The following is a 16296-nucleotide window of genomic DNA, read 5'->3' as shown; positions in this document are numbered from 1 at the left end:
ATTAGAAGTGTCACCTTCAGGATCAAAATGGCAAATTCCTTGGCTTACGTACACTTCTAGAACTTTAGCTAAAAATTTAAAATTAAGTGTGAGTTGGGTCGCTTTGTACTGTAAAGTTTTATAAACCTTACTGGAGATCAGAGACAACCATAGCTTATGTCCAGATGTGAGCAGCTCAGTCCTTTGGCTTCAGACACCCCAGCCATGACAGCACCAAGACCCTGACACATGGGAACCTCTGGAGTCTGGCGCCTGTGTGTATGTCCTTGCATAGTTCTCTCAGTGGCCTCTGATCTCCATGTTGTTCTTCTGCAGTTGGCGTGTTCGTTCTGAACAGTCAACTAAGAAAGCCAGGTCAGGTGTGGGCCCTAGCTCTCCGGAGGCAGGGACAGGCAGATTTTTGTAAATGCAAGGCCAGCCTGGTTTACACAGTGAGTTCCAGGCCAGCTAAGGCTACATGGTGAGCCCTATCTTCAAAAACAAATCCAGAACATGCCTCATCTGCTTTCTTTTCTAGTGAGCTATGCATAACATAACTTACCCTCTTAACCACTGTTATCGATGCATTTCAGTGGTACCGCATGTTCATACCGTCACACAACCAACCCACCATCATCTGCGGTACTTCTTCATCTTCCAGTTTGAAACTTTGTCCCTCTAAGACACTGATGCCCCTTTCAGTCTCCCCTCCCTCCCCTTGTGAATTTGACTATCCAACATAGTTGAATAAATGGACTCCTACAGCATTTATCCTTTTTTGTTTTGTTTTTTTCATTTTAAAGTGTGTGTGTGCACACGCGTGCACACATGCACGCGTTTCATTCAGCCATAGAGGCCAAAAGAGAGCATTAGCTACTCTGGAGCTGGAATTACAGGCCATTGTGAACCACCTGATAGAGGTGCTGGGAACCAAACTAGGGTCCTCTGCAAGACCCATGCTCTTAACTGCTGAACCATCTCTGCAGCTCCAGTATCTATCATTTTATGAGTGGCTTCTTCCAGACAGCATCAACACCCTCAAGCTTCATCTATATTATAGCATGTGTTGGTGTTTCCTTTTGGAGGCTCACCAATACTGTACAAACCAGTTTACTTAGGCGCTTAACCTGTGGCTAGAATCTTGGCCTGCTGCCCCCTTGTGGTGTTGATGGGTATCGCGCCTAGCCCACTTTCCAGCCTTTGCTCAGAGCTCTTCTTGCAAGTGATTTAGCCTTCTGCCTTGGGATATCGAATAAGGATGTGATCAGACACCTGCCTGGCTTCTTTCTTGATGTCTTTGTGTGCCATCTCTGCTTCAGGTAGTAAGTATTGAGAAGATGGAGGACACGAGCCTGCTGCCCAACCCCATCATTGTCAGCATCCGCAGCAAGATGGCCTTCCAGTTCATCGAGCTCAAGGACAGAGAGAACCTGGTGGAGGGCCTCCTGGTGAGACTGAAGCAGGTCCACGCCAACCACCCCGTGCATTATGACAGCTCACCAAGTGATGACGACATGGTAGGAGCCTTTACAGCGCTGGCTGGCTGTGACCCCCAGTGCCATGGTCTTTAAGAGGAGAGTGCCTCAGAAGATGGGCCACATGGGTGTGAGGACAATGGCTGGAGACAGCTGTACCATGAGTTAGTGTGATGTCACCTCTGATGCCCTGGTGTCCTGAGTTGGTGCCTGGGTTAGGAGGACTGACTGGGGAAACCTGTGTGTTGGAGAGCTGACTATGTCCACATTCTGCCTGGGGTGGAGTTGATGTGACTCCTCCTTCTGTGGGTCAGGGGAGGAATGGGACCCCATAAATGGGGGGGCACTTTGCAGGCACTTTGAAGCAGGTATCACCCCATTTTCAAAGTTATGAAACTAATACTCAGGTGGTTGTGGTCTGTTAAGAGAGATGGTTTGTCATTCTAAGATTGGAGAGATACCAGAATGCTGTGATTTCCATTAGAAAAAGTCTTTTGGTTTATCTTTATATTTTAATGTGCATGTTGTGTATCATGTATTTGTGTGGTACACATGTGCATGTATGTGTTCATGGGCAGATGGAGGAATCATCCTGATCATTTTCCCACCAATTCATTGAAGCAGACTCTCTCAATCAAACTCAGAGTGCACCGATATGGCTAGTCTCACTAGCCAGCTTGCCCTGGGATCCCATCTCGGTCTTCAGCTGCCACACTTACCCAGCAATAAATCTGAGTTCCAAATATCCAAACTCTGGTCCCCATGCTTGGGCTACAGGTGTTCCCAAGCCCCCCTTTTTTATTTTTTCAGGGATATACAATACTGTCTCTACTCACGCTCTTTGCCTTGCAGACCTCATCTGTGTTTTATTCAACAAGCATGTGCAGTGACAAGTTTGGGGATCTTGAAATGGTATCTTCTCAAAATGGCGAGGAGAGAGAGAAGGAAAAGAGCCCACTGCCACACCCTGAGCCCCTGACTGCCGTCTTCCAGCAGTCGGGCGGTCAGAGTCCTGATTCCCACCTGGTGAGTGAGATGCCTTCAGGATGGGGGTCACCCGGCTGTCTGCTCCCAGTCCACAGGGTTAATGCGAGAGGATATATTACTCACATATTAGACAGTAATTATTACAAGTAATTGTAAATATCTTATGAAAGGTCCTAATGTCGCTGACATGTGGATAGTTTCATAGGACTTTTAGAGAAATAGTGTCTCCCTATTTCTGATGATGAGAATGGGGCTGGAGAGGTGGCTCAGTGGTTAAAAGTGCTTGTTTTTCTGCCAAGTTCCCATGGTGGTTCAGAACCATCCCTAGCTGTAGTTCCGGGGGAGCCAACACCCTCTTCTGACCTCTGTGGGCACCAGACATGTATGTGTTGTGTGTAGGCAAAGCACTCATATAAAATTGGTTAAATTTTTGGGGTCAGGTTTCAGTTTTCCCTTTATCTGTCAGGAAATACAGGGCACATCAGGTGCCTTGCACTCCCTCCGTCGCTGGGGTCGAGTGGTGTGTTAGCAGTTGGCTCTGCATCAGTGCCCCAAAACCTTACCCCATTTCTCCGCTGTACCCCTCTCTCCCATCCAGTTTGAGCTGCTCTAGGCCTTGGATGGACCAGTTCCTATTATGAACCTTGCATCTTATTTGCACAGATGTTGCACGAGGCCCCTGAGGGTCTGGTGCTCTGTGTTACTTGTCCGGCGTCCTTTATGCCCAGCAGAGGCACAGCCAGGTTTTGCCGTGTGAACCACTGCTCTTTCTGTCAGTCCCTGATAAACAGAGACACTATTACACCAGTGCTGTGTGTGGACGGGCTGGTAGGCCCATTAACAGATGTTTCCATTTCCAGTCCCGGGAACAGATAAAAATCAGTCTGTGGAACGACCACTTCGTGGAGTACGGCAGGACCGTGTGTATGTTTCGCACTGAGAAGATCCGGAAGCTGGTGGCCATGGGGATCCCGGAGTCTTTACGTGGAAGGCTGTGGCTGCTTTTCTCAGGTAGGTCCTGGCATAGTCAAGCTTTTTGTGATCTTTGGAATAGACTCAGGAGTAGATCTCCTGTGAGTTGTGACACCATCGTGAAAACCATGTTGTCTTGAAATGTTGCTCTCCAATCCTCAGACGCTGTGACAGACCTCGCCTCGCACCCTGGGTACTATGGAAATTTGGTGGAGCAGTCGCTGGGCAGATGCTGCCTGGTGACAGAGGAGATAGAGCGGGACCTGCACCGCTCTCTGCCCGAGCACCCTGCCTTCCAGAACGAAACGGGTATTGCTGCCTTGAGGCGGGTGCTGACAGCCTATGCCCACCGGAACCCCAAGATTGGCTACTGCCAGGTGAGTGATGTGCATGGAGGCATGAGAATCCTGTGTTCAGTGATCGCCCCGGGTTTCTGCTCATTTCCAGCCATCTAGCTAAGCACCTCCCCAGAATCAGTACAGCAAACTGCTGTCCAGTCAGACAGAGGCTGATCCTCTGGGAAGGAGGACATGGGGTGGAGGTTAGGATGGGCAGCCATGCTTGCTGCTCATCTCCCCAGCACAGTGGAGATGGAGTGGGCTAATTAGTACTGAGACCGATGCAGAAATAGTAGGACTGAAGTGGCAGTGTGTTTGTGGAGAACAGGGTGACCTGGGCCAGGCACTTTCCTGCTGGAAATGTGCGTAGAGAGTTCTTTGAGCTGTTCCCAGTGGGAGGATGCAGCCAGCAAAGCGGAAGTCCAGGGAATTCAGACAACAATCTGGCAGAAGACTGGGTTAGAAGCTCTGACAGATAGAAGATTTAACTTGTCAGTGAATCAGCAAAGTCAGTGGGTGAACAAAGTATATATGTGTCCATCTGCTGTCTGAGTGTACAGAAGAAGGCTGTATTGACCAAGCCTAAAGCCATGCCCCAGCTGCCTGTAGCTCATTACCATTCTGCTTGGGGAATGCTGGGTTTTTCCTCAGCAAACTCTTCTCCTGTGGGTTGCTTGGGCTTATTTTGTTTTGTAGTTCAAACCCAGTGCTTTGTGTAGGCCAGGGCAGTGCTTGCCCACCTCCAGCCCCTCAGTTGTGGGTTTTTAATGTTTGTGTGGCACTAGGTGGTCTGGACACTAACTGTCACTTCTATGGCCCTCTGTGCAGTCCATGAACATTCTGACCTCTGTGTTGCTGCTGTATGCCAAAGAGGAGGAAGCCTTTTGGCTGCTGGTTGCCGTCTGTGAGCGGATGCTGCCGGATTACTTCAACCACCGGGTGATCGGTAAACTGCCTGCCTTTCTCCTCCTCCATATCTGGGGAAGGCAGTCACCGTCAGCCCTGCCTGAAACCCACCTCTGCTCCCCTTAGGCAGTCTGCGTGCATACACATCGTTTAACTCAGGGGAGTTCTCTATGTTGTAGCAATAGAGAAAACCAGGTAGTGCTGTGAAACACCTAATGAGTTTGCACTGAGAAAACAAGCACACTGAAGTAAATAGCTGAATATATAAGAGGGAAGGGAAAACCTCTAGGTCCAAGGACCAGATCAGTGTGAAACACTGGGGACTTCGCATGGATGCTGTGGCCTGGAAAGGGAGTGGCAATCCTCTGGGTTACCAAGCCAGCTTGTGCAGACGTCCTCTTCCCCCTGGAGGAGACCCTCACAGAAGGAGATTGTGAGAAAGGTTTTTTTTTCTTTCCTGTCTGGACTTATATTGGTCCTTTCTGCTTTGTTTTGTGGTTGTTGCTATAAGGAAATACTTGGTGCTGATTACTTAGAGACAGGTTGGTTTAGCTCAGTTTTGAAGGTTGAAGGGCACAGTACCTGCACAGTTGAGTTCTGGTGGGAATGCTTGTTGAAGCCTGTGGTCACATCTCTAACCAGGAAGCAGAGAGTTCAGCAAGGACACACTTGCTCCTTTTATTTCAGTCTTTGCAGAAGAACTGTGTCTTGTCCCCCAAACCCAAGCACCTCTCATTAGGCCCTGCCTCCAAGTCACACCACCCTGGGAACCAAGCCTTACCCAAGACCCTCCAAGACTGGGCAAGATTCAATCATACCCTAATCATAGCAGGAGCTTGGGGGGCCTAGAGCTGCACAGCCTGCACTGGCTAGATCCGTCACTGGTTGGGTTAGATGTGCACAATCTCATGTCCCCACAACCTCCTAGTGGAGAAAGCAATGCGTTGTTTGAGTTTGGCACTATTCTTGGGGGGTGGGGGGCTACTTCTTAGTAATCCAGAGGAGCCGTCAAAGTGGTTTAAAGTTAGGGTAGGGCTGGAGATATGGCTCAGTGGTTAAGACCATTGCCTTCTCTTCCAAAAGTCCTGAGTTCAATTCCCGGCAACCACATGGTGGCTCACAACCATCTGTAATGAGGTCTGGTGACCTCTTCTGGCCTGCAAACATACACACAGACAGAATATTGCATACATAATAAATAAATAAACAAACAAACAAATATTTGAAAAAAATAAAGTTAGGGTAGTTGGGCATGGTGATGCACACCTTGAATCCTAGCTCTTGGGAGGCAGAAGGAGGTGGATTTCTGTGAGTTCCAGGCCAACTAGACCTACATAGAGAGACCTTGTACTAAAAAACAAAACAAACAAAAAATCACCACTAAAATGAAGGTGTTAGGGCAGGCAAGATGGCCCTGTTGGGAAAGTGCTGTGTGCCGAGCCTTATGACCCAAGTGTGATCCCCAGGCAGGAGAAAACGGATTCCAGCAAGGTGCTCTTATCTCCGTGCATGCCCTCCCCCACATCCCCCCAACTCACTCACACACAGAGGAATAAATGTGTGTCAGTATGGGAACAAATAAAAGAACCAGGCTGATAGAGAATTGGTACCTGGCTATAGGGTCCAGGTAGGAAGATAGATTTGAAGACCCGTGTCCTAAGAACTAAAGGGCCTGTCAGCCTGTAGGAGTAAGAAATAGAATGTGTGGTCTGTGTATGTGAGGCTGTGTTACTTTGAATATATTTGTGCCCTTGATGGGCATTTGACTGTTTTTGTGGCTCTTCTCTTTGCCTGTGTGGGCAGTTGGCTCACTCTCCATTTTACTTTGTTTTGTGGGAGCTGGTATGATGTGCCGAAGAGCAAGGAAAAAATGAGTTCTGGGGTCAGTGGTAGAAGAGTTGTCAAAGCCACTGGTTGGTAAGTGTTGCTGTGTGACAGCAATGCTGCAGTGACCCTATGTGTGTGTGCGTGCGTGCGTGCGTGTGTGTGACCACTGCCTTGGGAAAGGATGAAATTTTTAGAACACTTCCCTCACCACAGAAAGTCACCGTCTGCCCCTCTTGCTGCCTGCAGCCTTTGATACTGGTCTCTGGCACCTACAGTGAATTTAGCCTACTCTGGAAGGAAGTGTTTTGGGTCTGCGGAAGCATCTGCCATGTAGGTAGTTTGCTCCTGTGTGTTGCTCCTCAGGTCCATGCCATGATTGACTTGTCCTGTATTAGTCAGCATTCTTGAGGAGCAGAGCCAAAAGAATGGATGTATATTAAGGGGGTCTAATATATATATAATATATTATATATATATATATATATATATATATATATAAGACCAGCTTATATAATATAGTCTGACTAGTCCAAGAGTGACTGTCTCACAGTAGAGAGCAGAGAACCCAGGAGTTTCTTTGTCCGCGAGGCTGGATGTCTCATTCCCAGTTTTGCCCTGAAGACCTGAAGCCCTAGAGAGCTGCTGGTCCTGACTTACTTAGCCGGCTAGAGAAGCTGGTCATACACGAGTGAAGGAATGCGGCAGGAGCAGCCATCAGCAAGAGAGGGCAAGCAGGCAAAAGACAATGTTTTCTCTTCGATTTCCCTTCATCTGGGGGCAAAAGGGCAATGTTTCCTCTTCCAGTCCCCTTCATCTAGGCTGCCACCAGAAGGTCCCGCCCACACTAAGGGTGGGTCTTTCCACCATAAATACTCTAATCTAGAAAATTCTTCATTCCCCCCCCCCCCCAATGCTTTCCTTTCCATTGATTCCAGATACAGACATATTGATGAGAATTTAGGTTTCTTTCAGTTTGAGCCTGTGGTCAGTGAAGTTCAGTGGATGTTCTTCCAGGTGTTTTCCTAGGAAGATGGGTTATAGGGTCAGCAAGAAGCCACCAGTTTTACCAAGGGGATGTAGTGGGTCATTTACCTATTTTGTTTCAGCAGCGTGTGAGAGCCTCCATTCGCTGTGTCCGGGTTAACATCTGGGGCTGTCTTTTTCATTTTATCCATGTATTGGGAATGGTATTTATCACATGGCTTTTAGTTTACATTTCTCAGGTAACTAATCACTTTGAACATACTTGTTTGGGTTTACTGACACCTAGGTAATTTTTAGCTTATTAAAAAGACTGGTTGTTGGCTTCTTATAACTGCAGGTCTTTGCTTTGGGTTTGAGACAGGCAGGTGTGTTGCAAATGTTTTCTCTACTTAAGCTTACATTTGAATTTTGTTGACAGCTTCTTTTGAAGGAAGGATTTTGTGTGTGTGTGTGTGTGGTGTTTTTTTCCCTCTCTTTCTTTCTTCTTTTCTTTTCTTTTCTTTCTTTCTTTCTTTCTTTCTTTCTTTCTTTCTTTTTTTTTTTTTTTTGAGACAGGGTTTCTCTGTGTAGCACTGGCTGTCCTGGAACTTGCTCTGTAGACCAGGCTGGCCTGGAATTTACCATGATCCCCCTGCCTCTGCCTCCTGAGTGCTAGGATTAAAAGTGTGTGCCACTGCCTGGCAAAGAAGGGGATTTTTAATGCTTTTAATGGTTAGTACTTTTTACATCCTAAGATAATTCTGTCTTGTTCCTATATTTTCTTCTAGAAGTTCTAAATTATGAGCATTTGTCTTTAGGTTTATGGTTTGTTTCCAATGTGTTTTTCTATGTGCAAGGTAAGGTTAGGGGTTAGGACTCTGCTCTACCCCCCATTGATAACCAGTTGACTAAGCACTGTGTTTTTGGAAAGCTTGTCCTTACATTGAATGACTGTGGTCAGCTGCCAAGAAGTAGTGAACTAAACACATGTCCTCTTCTGGACTCAGATCTTGTTTCATGACATCATCTTACTAAGGTTTAGAGCACGCTTACTTTCAGCCGCCCTGGAGAGCACGAGTCTTCCCCACCAGAGCTTCCTGCTCTCTTTGGCAGGGGCTCAGGTGGACCAGTCTGTCTTCGAGGAGCTCATCAAGGAGCACCTCCCAGAGCTGGCGGAGCACATGAACGACCTCTCGGCACTGGCGTCCATCTCTCTGTCCTGGTTCCTGACTCTGTTCCTCAGCATCATGCCCCTGGAGAGTGCTGTGAATGTCGTCGACTGCTTCTTCTACGACGGGATCAAGGCCATCTTCCAGCTGGGGCTAGCCGTGCTGGAAGCCAACGCAGAGGAGCTGTGCAGCAGCAAGGATGACGGACAGGCCCTGATGATCCTCAGCAGGTGGGCGCTGCCTGCTTCCTCCTGTGGCTAGTGTGGGCAACGATGTAGGTTGCGGCTGGGGCCACTGGCTGACCACGGAGGGAGGCCACAACACGTGTGCCACATCTGTGGAAGCTTTCTGTTCCACACTGCCCCTTGGCACCTGTCATTCTGTGGTCTCTCCAGGATGAGTGTCACGTGGCACTGTCAGTGGGAGGCAAAGACGGCTGCCATCTTCTCTCATTCTTCCTGCTAAATAAGAGTTCAGGGAGAATAGGGCCCTACGTGCTTTTTCTTCCAAGAAGATGAAATGTCTTAATGTGCTACACCATTAAGAACTGAGGACTGACAGGAAATGCTGATGCATGTATAGGGTGTCAACTGGAAGTGTCAGGTGCTACGTATAGGACATCAGTTCTCAACCTGTGGATCCTCACCCCTTTGAGGGGGGTCAAATAGATATCCTGCATATTAGATAATTACATTATGATTCATAACAGTAGCAAAATTAGTTATGAAGTAGCAACAAAATAGTTTCATGTTGGAGATCACCACATGAACTGTATTAAAGGGTGGCAGCACTGGGAAGAGTGAGAATCACTGGTGTGGTGGTTAAGTGAGCTACAGTGACAGAAAATCACACAAGGTTGAGCCTGGGCCCTATGTCTGGGAGACAAGTAGATGGTTGATTTTTAGAGTATGTTAGAAGTTTAAAACCACACAGGCACAGTTGATGCTACTTCACTGGGGAGTCTCAAGGCTTAGCAATGCGCAAGCCTGACTTCTGGGGTATGTTGGCTGTTCCTGCTAGAGTGACAATAGTGTATGGTGCCTTGCTCTGCTCCAAATGTTAGAGTCTGAGTGTGTGCTTAAACTCATGTACCGTGTGATCTCCAGATGAGGGTAGATGTGGGCTTTAACTATGGGGTGTGCTCAGGTTTCTAGATCACATTAAGAATGAAGACAGCCCGGGCCCCCCCATTGGCAGCCACCATGCCTTTTTCTCTGATGACCAGGAGCCCTATCCAGTGACGGACATTGCTGACCTGATCCGGGACTCTTATGAGGTACAGGAGACCCTTTTCCATCCCTCAAGACGCTTGCTAGTTGGAGACAGAAGTGTGCCTGGGATGTAGATGTGGAGGGGGGGTGGGTTTGCTGGTGGCTTCCTGCTAGCTTTGGACTCAGCAGGCCCGTATTTGTGCAGAAATTTGGGAACCAGTCTGTGGAGCAGATTGAGCACCTGCGATGCAAACACAGGATCAGGGTCCTGCAAGGTCACGAGGACACCACCAAGCAGAATGTGGTGAGCAGAGGACACCTCCTTGGGGTTCATGGATGGAGTTGGTCGCGAGTACTGCTTCCTTCTCTCCCACTCTCAGTGAACTAAAAACTGCCACAGTGTTATATGGAATGTGATGAAATTTTAGGAGTCAATTGGACTCCTAAATTGGGAGCCTCAGTTTCCATGGTTATAAAACAGGGTTAAGGGCTATGGTTTAGTAGGAGATGGAGTAGGGACTATGCAATGCTCAGGCAGATGGGCTGCAGTCAGTGTTCTTATATTGAACCCCAGTGTTCTCATCTCCATTAAAACTTAATACGTTGGCTCAGAACATGTGCAGATTAGAAAGATGAATGCAAACTACTGGAAAGACTATAGGAGTTGATGCTACTGAGACAAGGGTGCCGCACATGTCCCCACCCTCCCTCTGATGATCCCAGGGGTGCAGGGGTACACTTGGGCATCACATCACTGTTAATTCTTTCCCTAAGCTCCGTGTCGTTATCCCAGAAGTCTCCATTCTTCCTGAAGACCTTGATGAACTCTACGACTTATTCAAGGTAGGAAATCTGGGGGGAGGGGAGTCCTGGGCTATGAGCCAGGTCCTAGCCCAGAGGGCCCAGTTTGCCTGTGGCCTGTGGTTTCTTATAAGGCTAATGGTCACCTGAGGAGGCCTGCCATGTCTTTTCTTTGGTAGCAGAGGCTAGAGCTGCTCACCAACTTTCCTTAATCAGAAAACTCTACCTTAACACTCTGTTCACAGATACGTGCTTCTTGTGAGTGTATGTTAGTCTTCCTTGGGGTCCAGCCTCAGGCTGGCTGGCACATGAAGGGAGGAGCTAGTATTGGTCAAGTCATGTGGGCATACTGTTTTCTGGTTGAGTTTTAAGTGCATCTTTTGCCCTTTGAACCTGAATTTTGTTTCCATAGGGGCTACACAGAAATATCCTCACCGTTTTAGAATTACTATGTTTAACTGAACATGTTATCCTCACTTTATTTCCTTCTTTCGTATGCATAGGACTCACAGGCATGATCTCTGACCAACTACTTTAAATATTCTTTCAATTAAAGAAGAATGGGCATGGTGGTGCAGGCCTGTAACCCGAGCAAATGAGAGGCTGAGGCAGGTCGGGAGTTTGAAGCTAAGCAGGGCTACATAGTGGGACAACAAAACTAGGGGCTGACGGATAAAAAGACTCAGCAGGTAAAAAATGCCTGCCACCAAGCTTGAAGACCTGAGTTCATTCCTCAGAAACCTGTGGTCGGAGAAAGCCTGTATCCACAAATTGTTCTCTGTGTGCACACAAACACACATAAATATGGAACGTAGCCCAGACAGTAGTGAAATGTTAGCTGTTTCTGTAGATTTATTTCTATTGCTATGACAACATATCCTGACCCCCCCACCCCCAAACATTTGAGGAAAGGGTTTGTTTAGCTCCTAATTCAGGTTACAGTTAATTATTTTGGGGAGGTAAAGGCAGAAACTTAATCAGCTAGTCACATAATATCACATCCTCAATCAAGAGCAAAGAAAAGAAACATATCTTTGCTTGCTTGCTTGATTTTAGCTAGCTTTCTCTTAGAACCCTCAGTCTTGGGCATGTTTCCCATAATGGGATGGATCTTCTACATCAATTAACAACCAAGACACTCCCCTCTTCCCCAACTTGATCTAGTAATTTCTTACGTTTCTTCCCATGTGGTTCTGGATTGTATTGACAGTTAAAACTAGCCAGCACCGCTTGCATAGGCAGGCCCCAGAGCTTGGTCCTTAGTACCACAGAGAAAGGAAAAAGAGATGAACAATAGGATTGGTGCTTGATAGCATTTATTTTATTGACCTTCAGTAGTCCTTCAGGTTTCTGAGACCAGACATGTGATGCCGATTTTCCCTCCAGTTGAGACCATGGACACATTGCTTTAGTTTTTAATGAGTTCCTGGGACTTGAATGTACCACTTCTTTAAAATTAAGATATATATATGATAAGAATTCAGAAAATAGGAAAAGAGACTTCTACCTCTGTACTTTGAACCTTCATCACCTTGCCCTACAGACTCCTTCCATGTTCTGTAAATCCATGTGTCCTTTCTGAATCTCAAATAGCCATTGTCAGTGAAAATAATAGAAATATCTCATAATTAAAACTACATCAACTGAACTATACTTCTAAAACTGCATAAGATGATAAATTGTGTCATGTATACTTTATCACAGAGAAATTTATAAAAAATTTAAAACTTTTGTAATGAAATTCATAATTCCCTTTGGCAAAGATAACAAGACCATAGCCATCTTCCTGTTGAGGGATGTTTGTCTTCATTCCAGCTTTGCTGACTTTGGTGAGGTGTTCGCCTGTCTGGTCCCGCAGCAGTCACTCAATAAGCAGCACTTTCTGAGGCACTCATGGCCCCGTGTAACACCATCTTTTCTCCCCTCATGCTTTAAGAGAGCACACATGATGAGCTGTTACTGGGAGCATCCCAGGCCCATGCCCCTGCGCCATGATCCCAGCAGGCCCTATGCTGAGCAGTACCGCATTGACGCCCGGCAGTTTGCACATCTGTTCCAGTTGGTTTCTCCGTGGACCTGTGGAGTCCACACAGAGATCCTCGCTGAGAGAACCTTCAGGCTCTTGGATGACAACATGGACCAGCTCATGGAGTTCAAAGCCTTCGTAAGCTGTCTAGGTATGACTCTAGGTCTTCACTCTAAGGTTTGGGATTTATCTGTGAACAGATGAGGTTATCTGCTGCTAGGCAGATCCACACAATGTGTTTATAATTATCCCATGATTTTAAAATATTGCTCTACAGGCTCCTGTTAGGGTCATCCTTACTCCTCCTTTGGGGAGGAGAGGGACTTGGCTCTTCATATTTAAAGCCACTGACGCGTTCTCCTTGATACCTAAGGTACAGCCATAGTTTGCTGTGCATAAAACCAAAATCTTTGAAAAGTCATGCACTTCAGTCATTTCTAGTATGGGGTGTATTTGGGCTGAGGGTACTAAGAGCAACAAGCATTGCCATTACTCTGAGCTGAAGCCATGACTAATGGGATTCATTTGTACCCGGTCACTTTCTTGAATTTGCAGACATTATGTACAATGGAGAAATGAATGAAAAGATTAAGCTGTTATACAGGCTTCATATCCCACCAGGTAAGTCATTTTGTGCTCTGCTTTAACACAAGGCCAACTTTCTGCAGGACAGCGACCAGCTCTAAATTTAGTTTCCCTTTTCTCCATGTATATATTTTCCCTGCACCATTTATTAGAGACTCTATTCCCTCCCACCACCATGCATTTTTGGACTCATTTAAGATTGGATATAGTTGTGTGGATTTATTTCTTGGTCCTCTATTCTATTCCATTGGTTTTGTGTCTGTTTTTTATCATGTTGGGGGCTTGTTGTTTTGGTTTTTCGATAACCTTGACTGTCCTGGAACTTGCTCTGTAGACTAGGCTGGCCTCAGAGATTTGTCTGCCTTTGCCTCCCAAATGCTGGGATTAAAGTTGTCACTCCCCCCCCCCCGCCCCATCATGCTCTTTTTTGATACATCTTTGAATCATTGATGGAGACTGCACTAAAATATGTAGATATCCATAATATAGACATTTTTATTGTCAGCAAACAATCCTAGGACATGGAATTTATTGTGTCATATTTTTTCCTGGCTTTTTAGGGTTCCAGAAAAGCAGCTCTACTTTTGTAGAGTTGGTGTTTTCCTTTCAGATTTTAGTATTTCTTAGACCCTTTTTTTGGTATGACTGGACAGAACTCTTTGATCTTACTGTATTTTGATAGGTCTGGATGCCCTTTCTTTAGACTTAACCAATTTCTTGCTATAATTTAAATGAATGAATTCTAAGGTTTTGGTCACTTGATTATATTTTGAGTTGTATTCGTCATAATCTTGTTTTCTTAAGTGTATGGGTGTTTTGTCCACATTTAAGTCTGCACCATGTGCATGTCTGGTACTTGCAGAGGCCAGAGATTGTCATATCTCTTGGGACTAGAGTTAGATGGTTGTGAGCTGCCACATGGGTACTGGAATTAGAACCTAAGTCCTCTTGAAGAGCAGCCCATGGTCATGCTTTTTTAAACCTTTTGATTGATTTTGAATGTAGTATTTCATCACATTTCTCCTCCATTCTTGATGTTTCTTGGTCACATATGCTTCCGGGTTCCTTCATTTTTTTCATTCCCAACAGTTTTTAAAATCTGTACATGCACACACGGAAGTCAGAGGATCTTGAGTGTCCATTCTCATCTTTCACCATGTTTCAAAGAGGTCAATGTTGTTTGCAGCTTTGTACTACTATCAGGCTGGCTGGTCTGCAGAGCTTCCAGGGATTCTCTTGTCTACAGGACTATAATACTATTAGATATGTTATAATACTATTAGATTATGTTAGTATTAGATAATACTAACATATTCATCTTTTACATGAGTTCTGAAGATTTTAACTTGTCTTTATGCTTGCATAGTAAGCCCTATCCCTAGCTCCCCTCTTTGCTTTCAAAAATGTTTTCTTCTACTACATTGCTGACTCTTTCCCTGACCCCAGATTTGAATCTGCTTGTCTTTATGCTCTTAGAAGTAAATGATCATTTTAAAGCATTTAGAACTTAAGATGTTTTATATTAAGTTTTAAGAGTATACATATTTATTATACATTTCCATACATGTATTTTATTTGATAATATAAGCCTTTCCCATTCCTTCTGACCACTCAGTAAGCATAGCTGAGATGAGAGGTTATCTGCAGGTACAGACACCCGACTATGAAGGAAATGTTTCTACCTCCTCTAGCAACCGTTAACTGCCCATTGGGCCTCAGGAAGAGCTAGGACCTTGTGAGCCCCTTTCTCAACAAGATGAATGTGCAATGACCATGTCTTACCTGGTTAGATTTAGGGTAAATGTGGGAATATGGAAAAGATGGAAGAAAAGCATTTTAATAGAAGCAAAGAAAACAAAGGTGGAGGCAGGGAAGCTGCTGAGGGGGAAGAAAAAAGAGCAAGAGATCAAGAAAAAAAAACAGAAAAGTGTAGGGGAAAGTTTAACTTCTAACTAAAATAAGGAACAAGTTTGAAAACAAAGTAATGAAAAATAAAAGCATGAGGTTTTTTATGTTGAACTAAAAATCCATTAAAAATAGAGCATAGATGGAAAAGGAGGGGAAGGGGAAAAAGGTTGTCAAGTAATGCCCAAAATGTATAAAAAGTACATCAATGTATGAAGGGGAATTAATTAAAAATTTAGAATTTTAAAAAATAAAGTGAAGCCAGGCAGTAGTGGCTCATGACCTTAATCCTAGCACATAGGAGGCAGAAGCAGGAGGACCTCAGAAGTTCAAGGCTAGCCTGGTCTACAAAGTGAGTTCCAGGACAGTCAGGGCTAATCACCAAAACCCTGTCCTGGGTTAAAAAGAAAAAGTGAAAAGCAAACTCAGGAAGCAAAGACAGGCCAGAAAATAAGATGGGGTAGCTGCTTCCTGGACCCCTGAAGACCAGACTAAAATTAGATGCTCTGAGGGTGGGGTTGGGTCCGGCTGACCAAATCTTTCTTGTACAAGGCTGTGATAAACACCCAGACAAAAGTACCTTAAGGGGAAAATTTATTTGGCTTACAATTCCAGGTATTAGGCCATCATTGTGGGGTGACAGAAACCCAAAGCTGTCACATCACAGCCACAAGAACAGAAGTAATGAATTAATGCATGCCAATGCTCAGCTCACTCTCCCACTCAGGGAATGGTGCTCCCAGTGAATCTTCCCACCTGTAAGCCCAATTAAGAAATCCCCCAGAAATGGCTGCCCATTAGCCAGCTTAATTCTATTCCTTAAGACACACTTTCCAGGTGATTCCAGACTGCAAAACTGACAGTTTAAAACCATGTTGTCTTTACTTCAGGGCTTGTCACGACAGAACATCCAGTTGCTAGCTTTGGTGCAGTACTGAGTCCACCAGTAGACGGGACAAACCCACCCCATAGACTGCAAAGCTACTTGAGAGGCCTCTGGACTTGCCCCAGGGATAGGACTGCTGTCTCTAGCTTACACTGGGTGTCAGAGGTGACAAAAGTCATCTATCATACAAAGTCTGGAATGGCAAGTTTCAAATAACCAAGTGAAACACAGTGAAAGCTTTCCTGCAGAAATGTCTCTACCCACTT

At 45.6% G+C, this 16296-nt stretch overlaps 1 protein-coding gene across 3 annotated transcripts in view; it reads left to right on the top strand.

The window, feature by feature from the left end:
- The window catches only part of Tbc1d8 (TBC1 domain family member 8), a 106059-nt gene that overhangs the window by 86094 nt on the left and 3669 nt on the right, over window positions 1–16296 (top strand). For 2 of the 3 annotated variants that reach the window (XM_085679547.2, XM_085679548.2), the window contains exons 7-17: window positions 1299–1496; window positions 2307–2480; window positions 3302–3452; window positions 3576–3790; window positions 4580–4697; window positions 8561–8846; window positions 9763–9892; window positions 10033–10131; window positions 10602–10670; window positions 12565–12805; window positions 13210–13275. In XM_085679547.2, the coding sequence (XP_085535673.2) occupies window positions 1299–1496; window positions 2307–2480; window positions 3302–3452; window positions 3576–3790; window positions 4580–4697; window positions 8561–8846; window positions 9763–9892; window positions 10033–10131; window positions 10602–10670; window positions 12565–12805; window positions 13210–13275 (1747 nt within the window). The remainder of the gene's footprint in view (window positions 1–1298; window positions 1497–2306; window positions 2481–3301; window positions 3453–3575; window positions 3791–4579; window positions 4698–8560; window positions 8847–9762; window positions 9893–10032; window positions 10132–10601; window positions 10671–12564; window positions 12806–13209; window positions 13276–16296) is intronic. The other variant, XM_085679549.2, reaches the window with a different exon arrangement.

This window comes from Myodes glareolus, chromosome 18, assembly GCF_982192425.1.
Source record: "Myodes glareolus chromosome 18, mMyoGla1.1, whole genome shotgun sequence".
Classification (NCBI taxonomy): domain Eukaryota; kingdom Metazoa; phylum Chordata; class Mammalia; order Rodentia; family Cricetidae; genus Myodes; species Myodes glareolus.
This window is presented reverse-complemented; position numbering and strand designations above follow the sequence as displayed.